Source organism: Amblyomma mixtum, chromosome 10 (genome assembly GCF_055824585.1).
Source record: "Amblyomma mixtum isolate Tamu chromosome 10, ASM5582458v1, whole genome shotgun sequence".
NCBI lineage: Eukaryota > Metazoa > Arthropoda > Arachnida > Ixodida > Ixodidae > Amblyomma > Amblyomma mixtum.
In genome coordinates this window covers 165246774-165265343 of record NC_143021.1, presented here as the reverse complement: position 1 = coordinate 165265343, position 18570 = coordinate 165246774, and the positions used below count along the sequence as shown (strand labels likewise).

General features: G+C 45.7%; 1 protein-coding gene and 1 pseudogene across 1 annotated transcript in view; one reads left to right on the top strand and one right to left on the bottom strand.

Annotated features, from left to right (window-relative positions):
• Positions 1 to 5186: 5186 nt before the first annotated feature.
• Positions 5187 to 5983, top strand: LOC149327629 (uncharacterized; annotated as a pseudogene).
• Positions 5984 to 9886: 3903 nt separating this feature from the next.
• The window catches only part of LOC149327628 (endothelin-converting enzyme 1-like), a 44324-nt gene continuing 35640 nt past the window's right edge, over positions 9887 to 18570 (bottom strand). Inside the window, exon 5 of the mRNA XM_089562483.1 lies at positions 9887 to 10902. Coding sequence (XP_089418609.1) covers positions 10714 to 10902 — 189 coding nt within the window. The 3' untranslated portion in view covers positions 9887 to 10713. The remainder of the gene's footprint in view (positions 10903 to 18570) is intronic.

Below are 18570 nucleotides of genomic sequence, written 5' to 3'. Positions count from 1 at the left end.
CGGAGGCAACGCACAGAACACTTGCGGCAGTGGTCAAGGTGACGCATCTGTGTTTGATGACTGTCTTCCCCTTCTCATCCCCCAAGCTGTGAGAGAGCGAGAGAGCTTCAGCACCGCCCCGTGCCGGGGGTGGTACCGCCAGCGTCATCAATGGCCCATCCGATTGGACAACGTTATTCGACCTAAGTTCCCTAGTCAGGGATTTGGGGAACGCGAACCGTATTTAACGGGATGTTGTGTGATCGGAGGATGGCATTCGATTCTCATCTGTAAATATGTAGAATAAACCCTTCTGTACAGTTTCCTCGATAACGCAGTCCGACATCGTCATTCGGAGCCGGTACCTGCGGGGCTAAACGAGTTAGTCATCTCCAGGACCCCTCCGTCTTCAACTCTGGTTCCAGCGGTGGGATAGAAGCCCCATCTTTAACACTGGTTCCAGCGGTGGGCTGTGTGGCCCCGTTCTTAACAGCCCTTACTACTATGGCGTCGGAAAAAAAAACGATTTTCAAAGCTACTCTCATCAGTGATGTCGCATAAATCGAAGACTGTTTACAAAGGGGATTTCCTGTGGTGTCTACGCCGGCGGTGATGTTCCTTCGTGGCAAGTTACATTCGAATGCTGCACAGGCATTGCTGCACAGGCGATTCGATCATTGCTGCACAGGCGATTCAGTCAGGCAATCATTGCTGCACAGGCGATTCGAGGCTGCAGGCAACGCTACCCGTGCAGCAGCTAAGCAAGCCCCTTGTTTTCTGCAGATCGCTACCTGGCACATGCGCATCTTCATCTACATGGTCATCCTGAACGAAGCGCGGATCCTGGCACAACAGCAGCCCCCTTCTACGGCAGGCCTGATGATATAAGCCGTCGCGGGAATCACCGAGCCATCATTGCTGCACAGGCGATTCGAGGCTGCAGGCAACGCTACCCGTGCAGCAGCTAAGCAAGCCCCTTGTTTTCTGCAGATCGCTACCTGGCACATGCGCATCTTCATCTACATGGTCATCCTGAACGAAGCGCGGATCCTGGCACCACAGCAGCGCCCTTCTACGGCAGGCGTGATGATATAAGCCGTCGCGGGAATCACCGAGCCATCATTGCTGCACAGGCGATTCGAGGCTGCAGGCAACGCTACCCGTGCAGCAGCTAAGCAAGCCCCTTGTTTTCTGCAGGTACAGTGTGACTGTCATATATTTTTCGCGAAAAACAGCTCTCGAATTGTTTGTGCACAATGACTGTTGCGTCTCTTGCAAAAGAACTTGAAGAATTCAAGCAAATGTTTGAAAAAAGAATGAAAGAAATGCTTCAAGCCATCAACGATTCAAAAACAGAACTAGCTCAGCGTTCGAAAAGCGAATTTGACGCATTAAAGGCTGAGATTGAAAGTTTCAGGTCAAGCATGACTTTTATTAACCAAACATTTGAAGAACTAAAGACCGCGCGAGCTGACATCGACGCCCAGTGCAAAACGCTTACTGATAGCAACAAGCAGCTTGCTGATAGCAACAAGCAGCTCGCTCACCGTGTGGCTGAGCTAGAGCAGTATTCCCGTCTTAACAATCTTGAGATAAAAGGCATCCCACTGACACAAGGTGAGGACTGCATCCAGATAATGCAGAAAGTGGGCGACGAGATCAGCTGTGCTGTTGGGACTGAGGATTTTGAAGTTGTGCATCGGGTTCCTACACGTTCTGACGAGAAGAATCTGATAGCACGTTTTCGTTCCCGCGAAAAGCGAAATGAGTTCTTCGCTAAGGCTCGGAAGACGCGGCTGACAACGAAAAGTCTTGGTTACTCGGCCCTGCATGAAAATGTTGTGTATGTAAATGAACACCTCACACCATCTAACAAAAGGCTGTTTGGAGCGGCGCTGAAACTAAAGAAAGAAAAAAATGGATGTTCCTTTGGACAAACAATTGTCATCAGAGCCCGTCAGTCAACAGACAGCACTGTTCAGGATAACATCCGAGAAGGATTTGTAGGTTTTTTCTGAAACTTCAACCGCATCAGCCGTCTAGTGAATGCATTACTTTTCAACTTCAGATTTGGCAAATAAACTAGGCGGAAACAATATTACTTCGGCTGTACATTTTAATGTCCGGAGCCTAAGGAAACATTTCGATGAGGTTGCTACCTTCCTACAGTTAACAAACCATCACTTTTCAATCATCTGTTTTTCGGAAACTTGGCTTCACCCAGAAGACGAAAAACTGTTCTGCTTACAAGGTTACAATGCTGAATTTCTCCATCGCAGTAGTAGTCCCCACGGGGGCGTTGCCATGTACGTTTCATCCTCCCTCTCATACAATAGGCGGGATGATTTAAGCAATAACGTGAATAAGTGTGAGTCCTTGTGGCTAGAAATTGAAAATTTTTCGCCTCAGTACAACAAAAAGAAAATAATCGTGGGCACTGTCTATCGCTCCCCTTCCTGTTCAGCTGTTGACTTTTGCGACTCTTTCTCTGCTACGCTTGAAAAAATATCTATCGAAAACAAGAACGCGCTAATATTGGGTGACTTCAATATTAATTTACGTGATGGTACATGCCCAGGTTATGAAGAGTTCATTAACTGCTTTAGTGGATTTGGCTTTGAGTCTCTTCTAAACATACCGACCCGATGCGTGCCGCATAATCCATATACTTTGTTGGACACTATTCTATCTAATGTTGAGCTTTCGCCGAATGTTGGAGTCGCAGAGGTCAACATCACTGACCACTATCCGGTGTTTTTTTACTTTAGCTCCCATCATGACTACAAAACTAATTATGTTCAGACGAAACTAAATATGCAGGCTTACAATGATGAAATAACACGGGCAGATCTCTCAGCAATTTTTTCAAGCTCAGACGCTGAACAGGCCATTGATATGTTCTCAAGTCTCATAACAGCTGCAGTTACATCCTGCACAAGATATATATCGACCAAAAGGTATCGCGCACCTTGCTGTCCCTGGGTTTCCCCACATATACTGGAATCATTGAGGAAAAAGAGAACTTATATAGAAAAACAAAACGACAACCATTTAATACGCGTCTTTTACATCGCTACAAGATTCTATCTGAACAAATAAACCAGTCTCTTAAAAATGCAAAAAAAAAGTTTTTTGAAACCAAGCTTATCGAAAGCAGTAGTAATGCGAAAAGAAAGTGGGAACTGATTAATCAATTCATAAACACGAGACTTAGTCAACAATCTATTAAGACTATCGAGAAAGATGATTCAGCTCTGCGCGACCCCTTACCAATAGCCAATGCGTTTTGTGAATATTTTTCCTCCTCTGAAACAGTTCAAAGCGTTGAAGTTCCTGTTCTATCACGTCAGCCACAGTCCTTCTTTCTAAGAACATATACGCCTCAGGATGTTTTAGGTGTAACAAGCAACCTAAATAACACAGGTGCTGCATTAGACAATAGACATTCTTCCCATATTAAAAGTGTCAAGCACCTTATTTGCGAGCCTCTCTGTCACGTTATCAATGTCATTTTTGAAACAGGAGTTTTCCCTACTCAATTAAAACGGGCTAAGATAGTTCCAATATTTAAGAAAGGCGACCGATCACAAATGCAGAATTACCGCCCTATTTCTATACTTCCCTTCTTAAGCAAGGTTGTAGAAAAGCTACTAGAAATACAAATACATTCCTATTAAGCCAAATTTAATATCTTGTCTCCTTTTCAATTCGGTTTTAAACGCGGTCAATCAACGGAAAGTGCCCTATTATATTTTTCTGACTGGATCAAAACACAACTTGACAGCGGTATGATAACCGGCGCTGTCTTCATAGACTATACCAAAGCCTTCGATAATATTAATCACTGCATTCTTTTTTCTAAACTCGAAATCTATGGTATTACAGGCCCGGCGTTGACCCTGATCAAAAGTTATTTATCCGACAGGTACCAGAGCGTGTGCATTGAAGGTATATTGTCATCTCCTAGACTAATTAATAAAGGAGCGCCCCAAGGTTCAATTCTAGGTCCCCTCCTTTTTCTAACCTATATTAATGACCTTCAGACTCACTTAAATACAACCCAATGTCTCTTGTACGCTGACGACACAACCATCATGGCAACTGGTAACACGTCTTCTGAATTAACCACAAATCTTGACTCGTTGCTGCTATCTTTAGAGAACTGGACTCACGTTAACTGTATTAAGATTAATCCGTCTAAAACCAATTTTGTGGTATCTCGCGCCCCTCAAAGAAAAATTACTTCACATTTATCAATAACTATCAACAATGTTTCAATACCGCAAACACATTCTGCTACATTTCTAGGTGTGATAGTTGACTCGAACCTAAAGTTTAATCGTCATGTTGCCTCCGTTGTTAATAAAATTCGTTTCGGAATAAGGGCTCTCATCAGAACAAGGCCGTTCTTTAGCTTAGATACGTTGCTTTCAATCTATTACGCATTCATACACTCCCATATTAATTACTGTATCACTTCATGGGGTAGCACATACTGAATTCATCTTCCTATACTCATTTCTATGCAAAAACAAGCACTTAGAATCATCACTTTCTCTTCTTTTACCCAGCCGTCTGCACCTTTGTTCCATTCACTACATGTTCTGCCCCTTGAACATCTTCACAAATTTCAGGTCCTGGTTTTTCTTTTCAAAGTCATCAATAAGTACATATGTGTTAATTTTGTCCCTGAAAATATAATTACAAATAATAACGTGACGCGTTTTGCTTTGTCGAACAATTTATTGTTGCCAAAAGTACGGACTAATTATGGAAAGCAAACTAAATCGTTCTTTGCCATCTCTACTTGGAATAATTTGCTCCCTTCACTGAAAACCCCACTGTCATCGTACAAATTCAAAAAAATGTTAAAACACCACTTGTTTGAATCCTTAGATGTTTAATAACGTTTTTGTGTTTGCAATCACTATGTAACATTCATTTGCTGTACACTTCTTTCCGTTTTGTCGCTTTATTTGCCTTCCTTTTTTTTTACCTCGAGTTGTTGTGCATGCGCCGGTTTATGTATTCTGTTCATGTAGCCATAGGAGGCCCTATTTGTAGTCTCGACTTTTGGGCCTCCTGATATATATACCCCATAAACCATGTACTGTAAATATGAAATAAACTTGATTTGATTTGAAGAAACCGATATTAAATTGTCCAGCTAGGTGGATGTCAACAAGTATCATGTTTAACCGGCTGCTGGAACATCACAAATTCTGCGGCGACCAAGATGAGCTCTGTCTGAAAGATGAAGACTGGCACGGCATACAAAACATGGTAACCGCAATGGCTCCGGCTGAAAAAGCCCATGTTGAACTACAATTGGAACAACTAACAGCAGGTGATTTTTACGGTACCTGGTTGAACTGCTTCACAAAGCTGTCCAAAATTGACTCCTCGGTAGCGAGCAATATAAGACGCCATGAAAACGCGCGAGAAGCTCTTGTTGGGGAGCGGTCTGTTTTGCGCCGACATTTATCTAGATCATTACATTGACCAGCGAGCAAAGGTGCCGAGCAAGACAGCATTTGGTCACCACGTGGAAGCGGCATCGTAGGATCGCTGGCGGCGATCAAGTATCCCTACAGGCCACAGCAGAATCTCCCTCTAAGAGCTTACAAGTAGACAGTGAGCTTGAAGTGTTTCTTATGGAAAGAGAAGAAGACTGCCTACAAAGACTTGGAGAGAGAGACAGTTATCTCAAAATCAACGACGCGCACAGTCTGCTCGACGAATTTAAAAGTGTGCCCGGCATAAGCGAACAGTTTAGTGTTTTCGGACTTTGAGAGAGGAAAACGTTGCGGCGCCCAAAGCTGTATGCACTAGCTACGGTAGCGCTTGCTGTGGCCGTTACATAAGTCAGCGTTAAGAGAGCATTTTCTGGACTAAAGTACACCCTGTATTCTCATCGAACCCGGATGACTCCAACTACCCTTATCAATGTCCTTCTTCGGTCTTTGTATACTGGCAGATAAAAATTGGTAGCATCGATCTGCTGACCACATAATAAAATATTTGCGAGCAGCCATGATGTCACGTCATGTTTATTGTAAATTATACGACTAAACGTCGCAGTCTAGCCTCAAAGCGGTTCCACAAGTTACAGGGCGCGCCTGTGCAGGCCTTCATGGCGCGCAACAGCGGCTTTCGCATCCCATCGCGGCCACAGGAGTGAGAGCTGTCCTTCCAATACGATAATGGCCCACACCACAAGACGTGGCGGAGGGGATTTTTCAGTGCCTTTCGACGCACATATAAAAGCTGTCCCCTCTCGACCTCTCTTTCTGCAGCGTGTTTTGGGCTTGCGAGCACACCTCAGATGAGGCTTTTAGTTTCGAACCTCGCAACAGTATATATTGGCTGGGGTACAGGTTTGCCATGCATGAGTCTCCTGCCATCCGCCAAAGCTGACAGTAATATTAAAAGAGTACCCTTCCGACCTACAAAATAAACTTGAAAAAAATACCTGCCAGTGAGGTGGTTGAGCCCTCCAGACAGAAAAAGAAACGGCAAAAAGCCATAACATGGTGTGCAATGAAACTAGACGAAAGGCGTGCGAATGATAAAAGGTTACGAGCTTAGCAGACACGAATGAGTATTCTACAAGCACTTGCAGTGCAATAGCAAAAGTTTGAAAGTATCTCTAAACGAGGTAGCCATGTCAAAGACAGTGCAACACCAGTTTTTGAAAACAGGGAAAAGTCATTTCTAAAGCTGTGAAGCACGAGGAAATTATTTAATTTTTTACTGAGAAAAATCGGGACAGAGTACACGAGGTGCGCAAGAACCTTTGTGCAAAAGCAACATTCGCTGCTTATGTATTTAGGCGCCCACGACTCCCAGGTAAAACTGCCGGCGCAATTGTACCTCGACATGCACAGTCTTTAGCATTGGCGCATGGTGCGAGCAAAAGAGCAGTCGGCGCTTGCTGCGTCTATTTTCGATAGCGACGGAGGGAAACGAAACTGGATTTGATGACACAAAGGAATAGGTTAATTGTATTTCTGCGCCTCAATTAATGTAGCAGGTCGTCAGCGAATATTGTTTGCGCGGAGCTCCCTGCGTGTCTAGTGCGCTCGGTTTTTATTTTGTGAGGAAAAAAGGGCCGCATTTCCTCACGCTCCAGAACATCAGGAAACGACATATTCGCCGCTTGAGAAACAAAAACTGGCATGGCCTTGAGTATGGCTTCAATCCCCCTTGCTGCTAAACACGATTAAGGATATTTTATAGGAAACAACGCCCAACTCGCAAACAGTTTGAACCTCATCAATCTTTTTTTACTTTAGGCTTCGCATAATTAGAAATTTTAAACCTGATTAATGGATCTCTCTATGTGTCGGCCTATTGTTCAGATTCATCTTAGGAAAAAACATCCGCAATAAAAAAAGTAACCCTTGTTTCTTGACAGAAGAGGACATCCGAACAAAAAATTCACATCCTACTTGCACGGCTTGCGCTGTTTTCCTGATGCAGCGTCCGACACTACTACTAACTATTCGTCTAATACTCGTCTTGCATTAATGTACAGATTTTCATGAGGAACTGTCTCATAACGAAACATTGTTGGAGCAGCTAAAATGAAACAAAATAATTAAATTGATGTGATATATTTAAGAAACAGGGTAAGCTAAACTTTTTTAATCGGATTTTTTTTATTTTTTTCAGCATACGAAATCATCGCTATTTTTCTGAACGAGGCTCCCTGTCTCACTAGTGTTAGAACAATTTTTTTATACAAAATGACATTTTTGAGCTGCAATATGTGCTTACTTGCATTTGGACGCTGAAAATATTCCGGATGAATGCAGTCGTTACTTTTAATCATGGCTGTATTGCACACCGGGACATTTTTAAGTCATCTCGTGTACCACCCGGATGATATACGGTACAGTGGCAGTTTAAGTCCGAGTGGCAATTACTACTTCGCTGAAAGTTCTGTGCAGCACATCAAAAAACGGCCCGCAAAAAAAGGCAGCAAATAAATGAGAAAAGTAATCACTGTTGGGATGAATCCCAGGCTGATGGCTGTTGAAATCATATATGAAAGTGCATTTGTTGAGGGCAGTTTTGTAATGGAGCTCTTTTTTTCACTTATAGCAAATTATCTCAAAATGAATTTTGCAGCATATGATCCTTTTTCTCAGGAACTGCAAGATCTAGACTGACTATTTTGCCCAGTTAATATAAGAAAGACCTGGCAAAGCTTACTGAACCAGAAATATGTTAATTGCTGCAGGGAATTTTGTTTCACAGGATGTTTATTGACGATTTTGGCTGAAAGATCGCGAGGATCCAGTAATAAACAAGCCAATAATGGCATTCATACTGGTAAACAGCGCAAAATAGGCGGGACAACCACAAGACAAGCGCTCGCCCAGACCAACTCGCCCAGATCTCAGCCTTACCAATAATGGCAGACAGCTATTTATTTTGGTTCAGTAAAAAGTAATAAAAAGCTGGATACAATGATACTAGTGTCACTGCTGTAACCCTGGTAGATGCCCAGAAAAAGGGTCTCAAAACAGTATATAAAAATACACGGCAGGTATAGGGCCGACCATGTCCATTAAGTGCCCGAAAGGAGCAGCAGGAAGCATTGTATTGTTTTCACTTGCTTTTGGCGCATGACTACTTTAGTCGGTTGTTATGTGCCAAAGAAAATAATCACAATTATATGTCCCCATCCTACTGTAAATGCCGGTCACTCATTATAAACGTTTTGCTGCGGTCTGCACAATCAACTGGGCCCCGTCCCATCCGACTAGAAAAAAACAATAGACAAGACTATTATGAATATTTAACGTTTATATTACAAGGAACTAGAAATAAAACACAGTTTTAAAAAGTGTAATAAAAAAGCACCCGAAGTTTTTCTTTTTCGAACCCGTTTAAACCGGTTTAGGCTAGGTCGAACCAGTTCAAACCGGAGCGGAATGTGTCTCCGGACCCGAAACCGAAGCCGAAAGGCGTGAACCCAAACCCGAACCGAACCCGAAAAAAATTCCGGTTCGACACCCTGAAGGTAAGGACATAAAGTAATCGAACAGAAACACCACGGGTAGCGGTTATGGCCCTTCTGCGTTGCTAACATGGTGTGTCGTGCGGGGTAGCCGTTTGCGCAGGAAATGACTACGAATCACATGAAGCACAGAGCTGCTAAATTTACTGAAGTCTACAAGCGGAGTAAAAGAGAGAAGCGCAAATGGTGAAACTGTACCTTCGGGTCGGTTGTCGTCACAGTGCACGACCAGGTTCTAAGCAGCAAAAACGCATTGAGAGCGACTTGTGCTACACTCTCACTGAGAAACACTAGCTACGAATCCCCCAGTTTTGAATCAGTGCAGGCGCAATAGCTCATGCGGCGTGAACACTGAAGCCGACGCTTAGCACGTCAGCAATGGACCAATTTCTGATAAGGTCATGCCGTCTGCTATTCCTTCAACATCAGGTTCATGCCTTGGCACCAAGCAGTTTCATCTGATGATGCAGCTGGGGGAAACAAGACTAAAAATAATGCGTACACGGTTCATATTGCATACCGCTGTGTTCTGGCAAGCAGAATGTTTGGTTTGGTTTATGGAGTTTAACGTCCCAAAGCGACTAAGGCTATGAGAGACGCCGTAGTAGAGGGCTCCGGAAATTTCGACCACCTGGGGTTCTTTAACGTGCACTGACATCGCACAGTACACGGGCCTCTAGAATTTCTCCTCCAAAGAAATTCGACCGCCGCGGCCGGGATCGCACCCCCGTCTTTCGGGTCAGCAGCCGAGCACCATAACCACTGAGCCACCGCGGCGGCCAAGCAGAATGTATCTTCTATGTTCGTACCACATTACGCGATGCGCATAGCCTCTGAAGTTCAATATTGGTAACGAGGGTCTAAATTTTATACAATGTCTTAAAATAATTGCTTACAAACTCCAATTTATTCAGCTTCTGCCAAGGCAAACGGAAACCGCATATGGAAAGACCAACATTCCAGCCACAACAGGATTGCATTCAAATCATCGCTGCAGCGCGGTTTTGAGGCCCCCAAACACATGACCAGTGGCAGCAGTACAGGCGGCGGCACTGTAGTCGCCTGGAAATCGTAGAGTTCCATCACACTCTTCAAGCCAGTACCTCAAAGTCACGCCGCCGAAATACTGAAGTGCTCCGGGAAGGGGACTCGAACCGCTTCCTATGATTCCGCTACAAATCATGTGGGCCATAGTGACGGATGTGCAGTGCAGTCACGAACTTTGCTAGCGCTTTGCTCCTTCGCGTTGCCATATTTAATTCATTTGCGCACTTAAAGGCGAATAAAATGTGTGGTTCAGCAAAAAGTGCAATAAAATAGCGCAAAGAAACTCTCGTGCCGCTGACACTGACTTGCAGGCAGCGCACAGCACTGCCCTCGGAATGTGATGTGTGACAGTTCACGCAGAAAATGTTACAGTTTTACGAAGTCGTGTTCAATAATGAGCTAAGAAGGAAGCAGGTTAGTCTGAATTCGACCACCATTACCGCCTACAAGAAACTGTTCAGAACGTCAACGCCCATTTGAATTACAAATAAAGCATGGAAAGGGGAAGCCATTATCCTTAAAATAAATAAATGCGTCTGGCCAAACAGATGACGACGGAGTAAAAGAAACATAGCCACAAACACTTCAGCTCGATTGTCTTCACTCGGAGAGAGAGGAAGCCAAGGGGAAGAACGGAGCAGAGGGGAAAAGTGAAGCTGTCAGCTGAAGAAAGTGCACTTTTTCTTGGGGTTCATGTTGGAGCCTGCGGGGCATCCGAAGGTTTCGGCGAAGGGCGCAAAATTGGCCATCGCCTTGTTGCAGTCGCCGCCGTAGAGGTTGTGGACAGGCGATCTGGCGCAGCTCTGGAGGCAGGCGGTGATGAAGAACACCTTATCCTCGGTCAACTCCTGCGATAAACAAAAGTGGAAAGTGTGTTTTTTCTGACATTTCGTTTACTACAGCGTAATCAGTGACAAAGCGCATGACGTCATCGCAGGTACTCAAAGAACAGAAATGTCTAGGGCTACGATTTTGTTCGTTTTTTTATGCAGTATTTTTACGCGGCTATGAAGAACTGATATGGTGAAGCGCTGACACATCTCAGCGTTCGCTGCCACATACACGAGCAACTAGGTCAGTAGCACATGGAACATTCAAACTAAAGCAGCCGTGAAAACCGAATATATATTGTCTGACATCGACCAGGCCTTCCCTCTTTCTGAGAATGCTGTGGAACGTGATATTCAAGGTGCCATATTTTTCACAAAATATTTTTAAACATACCTCAACAAAAGCTTCCGTTTTGTTTCCATCCCGCCAAAGTTTCTGCATGAAACGATAACTCATGCAAAATTTTTCTTCCCATCTAGCGTACATCTCACGGTTACTTATAGCGATTCATCAAGGAACTAACCTCCTGGCTCAGACTTTGCGGTAACTCCCGAAAGTTTCGCCCTGCGGTGACTTACCTTTTAAAATGTTTCTTCATTTTTTCTCGCATCTTTATAGACAATTTTTAAATTCACCTCCTTATGTAATGCCCGTTTCCTGCTATAAGCCTCAAATAAATAATGATAATGATGATAATACGACAACAGGAGCTATTCTCGGGACGCCAGCCACAGTTGGTATATTACAGAACGTCAAAGTGTTCACACTAGAAAACACGCCAACTCCACAACTAGCACAACTTTGAAAACCGTACCAAAAATCCCACGCGGGAGAAAAGTGACTCCTCTTTGTGGAGATGAGGTGGAGTAGCAAGAAACGCAAGAAACCATAGGAAGCGCTGGTCTGAGAAAAGCGCTCAAACCTCAGTGTTTAAGGTGCAGTGTGTTCACAGTTTAGTTCGGCGCAACAGGTGCCTCTTGGCTAATCAGCTCAATGTGAGCAATAAAGGAACGCGCTACAACATCCAATGTCAAGGCTGTTAAGGAAGTGAAGACAAAAAAACTTGGAAAACGCTTAGCCGTATAATACGACAGGATCAGAGATGACTCACGGGCTACTACTACTGTTTCATGAATTCGTAGATCGCTGAGAGTTCTCCTTCCACTCCTGACGAAGTGGTGCCGCGGTTAAACAATGCGCCACTGCCCCGGAAGGTTTCAAACATAGCCACCGGCAGGGCTTGTGAGACCAAGGTTGCTCTTCCAAAGCAACCGTAATGCTAATTTTCGCATGGGTAATATTTCGGGAGGCTGCCAGCCAGTGGACAAATTAACTGACCCACATTGCCAGGGTGGTAAGTTGGCGACTGCATTGATTTTATTGAAAAAAAAATGAAATTTTAACCTGCCCACCACGGCAGGAATGCCGCCTGCTTTTTCGTGACGTGGACGGACGGACGGACGGACGCCGGCTGTTCTCGTGCATGGTATCTATAATGCCCTCGCATTATGATTCTCTAAATGAACGAAAGATTACAGTGCGGTTCTAGTCTGCTAGTAATTGTGGAAGCATTGAGTCACTGAATCACGGTATCATAAGGCTTATCGAGGTGGAAGGAGTTCAAGACTGACACAAAGGTCAGTACGAGTCCTTCAGAAGAGGACACGACGTAGAGCGAAGATCGTTATATCCACAGTGAGCTAACAGTAGTGTGATACTTTCGCAACGGTCCTGCAACAGCCGAAACTTGCTCGAGTCCGATACTCGCCATAAGAAGGCTTCCAGCACCTAATGAAGCTTACATAGAGTAGCAACGTATAACAATCGGCGCAACAAACACCATCTGCAGTGTCTTCACCACTCACCAAAAAGAATATGCGATAGCGTGGGTCACAGAACAGAGGAGGCACCTTCGCCACGTTCATCATCATCATCGTCATCACCAGCCGGACCACGTCTACTGTAGGACAAAGACCTCTATCCTGTCCTTTGCCAGCTGCGGCCTCCGTATCCCCACAACTTCTTAATCTCATCCTCCCATCTAGCTTTCTACCGCCCACTACTACGCTTGCCTTTTCTTAGAATCCCCTCCGTTACCCTTAAGGACCAGTGGTTATCTTGCCTTTGCAATACATGACCTGCGAAAGCCCATTTCTTCCTCTTTATTTCGACTCGGATACGATTAACTCGCGCTTGTTCCCTTACTTACTATGCCAGCTTCCGGTCTCTTAACGTTACACCTATATTTTTTTCCATACCTCGCTGCGTTGTCCTTAATCTGAACCCTTTTCGTTAGTCTTCACGTTTCTTGCCTGTAGTTGAGTACCGGTAAGATAGAGCTGTTCTATGCGTTTCTTTTGAGGGATATTGGTAAACTGTCATTCATGGCCTGAAAGAGCCTGCCATATTGGCTCCATTCCATTCTTATTCCTATAGTTATGCCCCTCTTATGATACGTGTCAGCGGTCACTACCTGCCCTAAGTAGACGTATTCCCTTAGCGCTTCCGAGGAAAAAAGATTTATCCACAGCCTTTGCTGCAGTCGTCTGGCAGGAACATGCATAGTTAATCTTTTACACGCAGGTGCCTCAGCCGAAAGAGCAAACTTGTGGCAGTCACACCTTACAGGGACGTGTAGGGTCGGTTACATACCGCCCCCGCGCGATCGTTAGTGTTCTTTAACCCGATACTCACGGAAAAAATAACAAATAATTTGGTCCCAACTCGGCCCCAGGTTGATTGGCCACCGCTCACCGCCCCATAACTTGCCATTCGCTCGCCATCTCAAGCGGATCGCAAACTCCGTCATCCGACAAAGCCTACGCCGGCCAAGCCAGGTAGCAGACATAAGCCAAGTTGACCTTGTATTTCCGCAAGGAGTTTGACTGTCTCGCAGAGAAAATTGGTGATGAAACAAGAAAGTTCCGTCTTTTTTTTTTATTCATCACATACTGCTTATCAGTCAATAGCATTCAGAGCAGAAAAAGTTGCCATCACGCGTCACAACTAACACTGCCATTACTGGTCAAACTGCTGTCTGCGTCTCTGAAGCGAATCACAACAAATATTTCGGTGTAACTACCTCTGTCATTTTACCAAAACATTTTCATAATATGTGTGCATCGGCTTCGTGGAAACGTGACCTCCTGAGGCGTAGGTTCAAAGGGAGCGTTGTGTGATGTAAAATACGTTTTGCTACCAAAAGTATAACTAGCTACTCTTATACGGTGCTCTTCAAAAAGAAAACTAACTTCAAACTGTAGTTCCTATAACCCCGGAAAGGGGGCAGGGGATTTTTGCAGATACCGTAGTAGCCTCTGTAGTTTTACGCGCGAGAACATTTTCGCTTTCAGTGTTGAAATCAGAATCACGACAGAATACTTTTATCCCTGCTCAACAGCCAACGGCGTGTTTGACAATGATCTGCTCTTAGTGCTGCTCCTCCAATGTTACGATACGCGGAGCATGAAAACCACTCTTTTTTACAAATGATCAACGAATGGAACGCACTACCCAAAACCACATACCCAAGTGATTCTGTGGGGAAGTCGGAAGATTAACTGCTATGTCCTGACGCGCATCTGACACCGTTAATTGTTTACAATAATGCTGTTGTCATAATTGCAGCTGTGTATGCAGTGTCTGCATGCTTTCGTTTGCTTATTGTTCAAAGTTTTATCAGTGCTACAGACCATGTTGTGCAGGCTTTTCGTTTCTTTCAATTTGTTTTGTCTCGCCATGTTGACATTGGTGCTTTATGATTTCTCACTAAAACCCTGCAAGTTTTTATTCTGCACCGCCTTTATTCTGAACGCCCTTGTTGCCTGTATGAATAAGGAGTAGCGTGTCCTAATGGAGGCTGTGGCTCGTCAGGGCAATAAAGTGGATTCCAAGGGAAGGCAGATTCAGGGATGAGCGGCAGAAAATCAGTCAGGCGGACAAGTTTAAAAGTTTTCGGGATAAGCCAACGTTAGCTGGCGCAGAGATGAATTAATTAAGAGGGATAGAGAGGAGGGAATTGTCCTGTACCGGGCATCGTTATGCTGCTGAAGATGGAAATTATTATAACCTTAATAAAGGAAATAACAAAATTGTTTCAAAAAGGGCGCTTACTCTGCGACTTGTTTCCACTCTAAGGCGTCGATGGACAATCTTGACTTCCCTGTGAGCTGCGCTATTCAAATAATTTATGTTGTAACTTTAGGGACTAAAATTACAAGATGTCAGCTTGAAGCTGCCAAGTTCATTACTGACTGTGAAATAAATAAAGAAAACCGATGAGCATCAACGAAAAGCGAGCATATTGAGCGCAGCTATTTGAGACTTTTCAGAAAGAAGTTATTACAAACCAGTTTTATCGTACAGATCTCTCTATATATTCACCACGGTCTCGTCTAGTTTTCATTCCTTTTCTGCCCCCCCCCCCCCCCTCAAAAAAAAAACAAATCCGTGTCGCTTGATACCTGTGTCCGCTCTCTACACGCGGGCGAAGTCACGACCTGTTCGATCCCTAAGCCTAACTGCTTCAGACACAATAAAACGCCTTCGTTTAGCAAGTAACACAAGTACAAGAAGTGTTTGGGCAGGTGTATTAAGCAGTCGCTTTTTATGCAACCGATTATTTGTTGTTTTATGGTGTTTAACGTCCCAAAGTGACTCAGGCTATGAGAGACGCCGTAGTGGAGGACTCAGGTAATTTCGACCACCTGGGGTTCCACTGAAGTGCACTGACATCGCACAGTACACGGGCCTCTAGCATTTCGTCTCTATCGAAATGTGACCGCCGCAGCCGGGATCGAACCCGCGTCTTTCTGGCAGGCATACGAGAACCGTAACCACTGAGCCACCGCAGCGGCTCTTTTTATGTGATGAGAACGACATAATTAAAACTTTTGCTATTAACAAGAAGGTCACACTAACAAACTTGACGGCCAACAGCCTTACACTTTTGCAGTATCTTCCAAAGTGATTCATATAACAGAAGTAGTAAGCATAAGCTCGAATATATAATTTTGGTAATTTACTCTCATGTAGGTGACTTTTAACGTGAATTTCACAGACACTACGGCCTAAAGCATTGTCGCGAAGCTCTAGGTATGTTACTACTGCACTCATGACTTGTGAGTGCGAGGACACTGACGATACACCGCACCTCGCCATAAAGCGCTCAGCCCACCTTCTTCTGTGCCAGGTCCCTCTTCTACGAAATTGTTCTTATGCTCAGTCAACGACGATTTTCCTCTACTGCAAAGCACACAGCTTTTACCCTCAATCAGTTCCGATCTTCCTGCGATTCTCACCAAAGTTCCTTGGACCGAACTTCCACTATCAACCATCGCATCGACACTGGTGCCCACGCACTGCTGCGGCATGTTATTGGGGAGGGTGCGAACCTGCAGGGCGAAGCGCCAGGCCTCGGGCAGGAATGCCCGCTTCTCCTGTTGGGTAGTGTAAGCGATGTGGAGGCGGGTCAGAAGGCGGCTACCCGCACGTATATTGCTGAACCGCAAGTATTGGTTGTTGGGATGAGCCCCGCGCATCTCCCCAATGGTGTTCGTCATCCCGAGGCCGAGGAGGCGTTGGTTGGAGGTTGCAATGGGGAGGTCGAGAGCTCTTTATATAGGTTTTGCGGAGAATTACTTCGAGAGCGTTCTCATCGCATTTACGCAGGTAGAGGTACGGTGCCAAATAGAGTTTCGCTGGTTACGAATGCATCGGCCAGACGCAGGGCGTCTTTACATCGCAACACCCCCCCCCCCCCCCCCCTGTTCTCCCTCCTCCGTTTCTTTGGCACCCGGCTGAACATACGGCCCACCTGCATCTCCACCTTGCGGAGCTTTTTCAGCATGGTGTCAATCCTGCGGTTCCTGCGTATGTAGAGTCCCAATACTCTGATTTACTCTTGTTCAGGTATCCGGCCACTAAGCAGGCAGAGGGCAATTTTGGTTGTGCACTTTGTATTGGGACGTATGAGCAAGAATTCTCATTTGCTCGGGGAGCACTCAAGGTCGCAGCGGCGTGCAAAATCGTCCACAATAGGCGCCGCTTACAGCAGGTTGCCCTCTGTTTCTGCAACCGATCTTGGTGTTGCCCAGAGGGTGATGTCGTTCGCGTACGGGGCAGCTGCACACTGGGGACCTCACTCAGCAGAATAAAGAGCTTCATCATGGCCAGATTGAAGAGAAGAGGCGAGAGGACTGCTCCGTGTGGAGTCCCTCGCGTACCAAGTTGGTACGGGCCATGTTCACTGTCCTGGAGTCGGATATATCATTGCCGAACTATGAGGAATTGCTTCTATCTATTGGAATGTGTTGAACCCACAGTCCACTTGCGACAGGTGGGACAGGATGATATTATGCGTCACATTGTCGAAAGCACCCCGCAAGTCAAGTGCGAGGACCACTTTGTCGCTAGGAAGCTCGACAGCATCAAGAATCTTTTCATGAAGTTGCAGCAGCACATCTTGTGCGGACTTGTGTGGGCGGAACCCGTAAATGGTGTCTGCAAAGGCGTTGTGCGTTTCTAGGTAGGAGGACAGTCTGCCACGGAGCATGGTGAGAGAGATGGTGAGAGAGATCGGTGAGAGAGATGGGCCAGAGGTTGTCGGTGTTAAGAGCCCATGATGGCCGCCGCCTCGCGCGAGCGGAGGCTATTTCCGAACAGTATGGTGCTCGACCAGGGGTATTTTACATGCCAAGGGGGTTGGTACACGGTTCATGCCAAGGGGGTTGGTACACGGCGGCCGTGATCCACCAAACACCCAGTTCAGGGCCTCATCTTTCGTGCTCTCTAGACTACATTCGAGGAGGTATTGCTATCGTACTTTCAGCTGCGGATCCAGCGTCCTGAGTCGATATCACCGACTGAAAGGGAGCTTGCCGCAATTTTGAACAGGGACAAATTCCAGATCTTCCCTTCCAGATATTATATAGATGTGAGTACTGGGGTTTCCCAACTCGGCGCACCATCATCTGGGCCCCAGCACGTTCGGGGATAGAGGGAAATAAGGTAGCGGACGCTACCGCCCGCTCGCTTAACCACTGGGCATCGCCTCTCCCGCTGCCTGATCGGGCTGCTGATTTCAATCCGATTATTACTTTTTGGGAGATATCTCTCCTTTATCAAACCGCTAACGGCCGATACCCACCCCCCTGTAAAGGCCTCAAGAAGGCGGAGGTGCGTTGGCTTCTTCGTCTCTACACTAACAAGGTACTCTGCACGCCAGTGCTTAAACATTTCACTCTGGACTTTGCGGAGGAGTGTCCACACTGTGTGGAAGTGCCTGCGGACACGTATCACATAGTGTGGACATGCCCTGCCAATCCTGCTATCCCACCCCACCCCCACTCCACCCGAGAGGACTGGGAGGCTGCCTTGCTCGGCTGCTAAACTCTCCAGGACCAACGAGCCCTGGCTACAAGAGCCCGGGCCGCCGCGGAGGCCACAGGGGTCCCAGACCAGGGGTCTTGCCTAGTGGTTGTGAAGGCCGGACCCTTCCGGCCCGGCCCAAGCAATACCTCTTTTGTAAATCCTATAAATAAATGTTTTACACCAAAACCACCAGCGCTGTGGCAGCGCCCATATCGTGTGTCTGCAACCGAGCGCCAGATCACTGAAGAGCAAGTCGGCCATGCTTGAAGATCTGAAGTCGACCATATGTTTCAAAACGGCGTCATGCAGCCTTA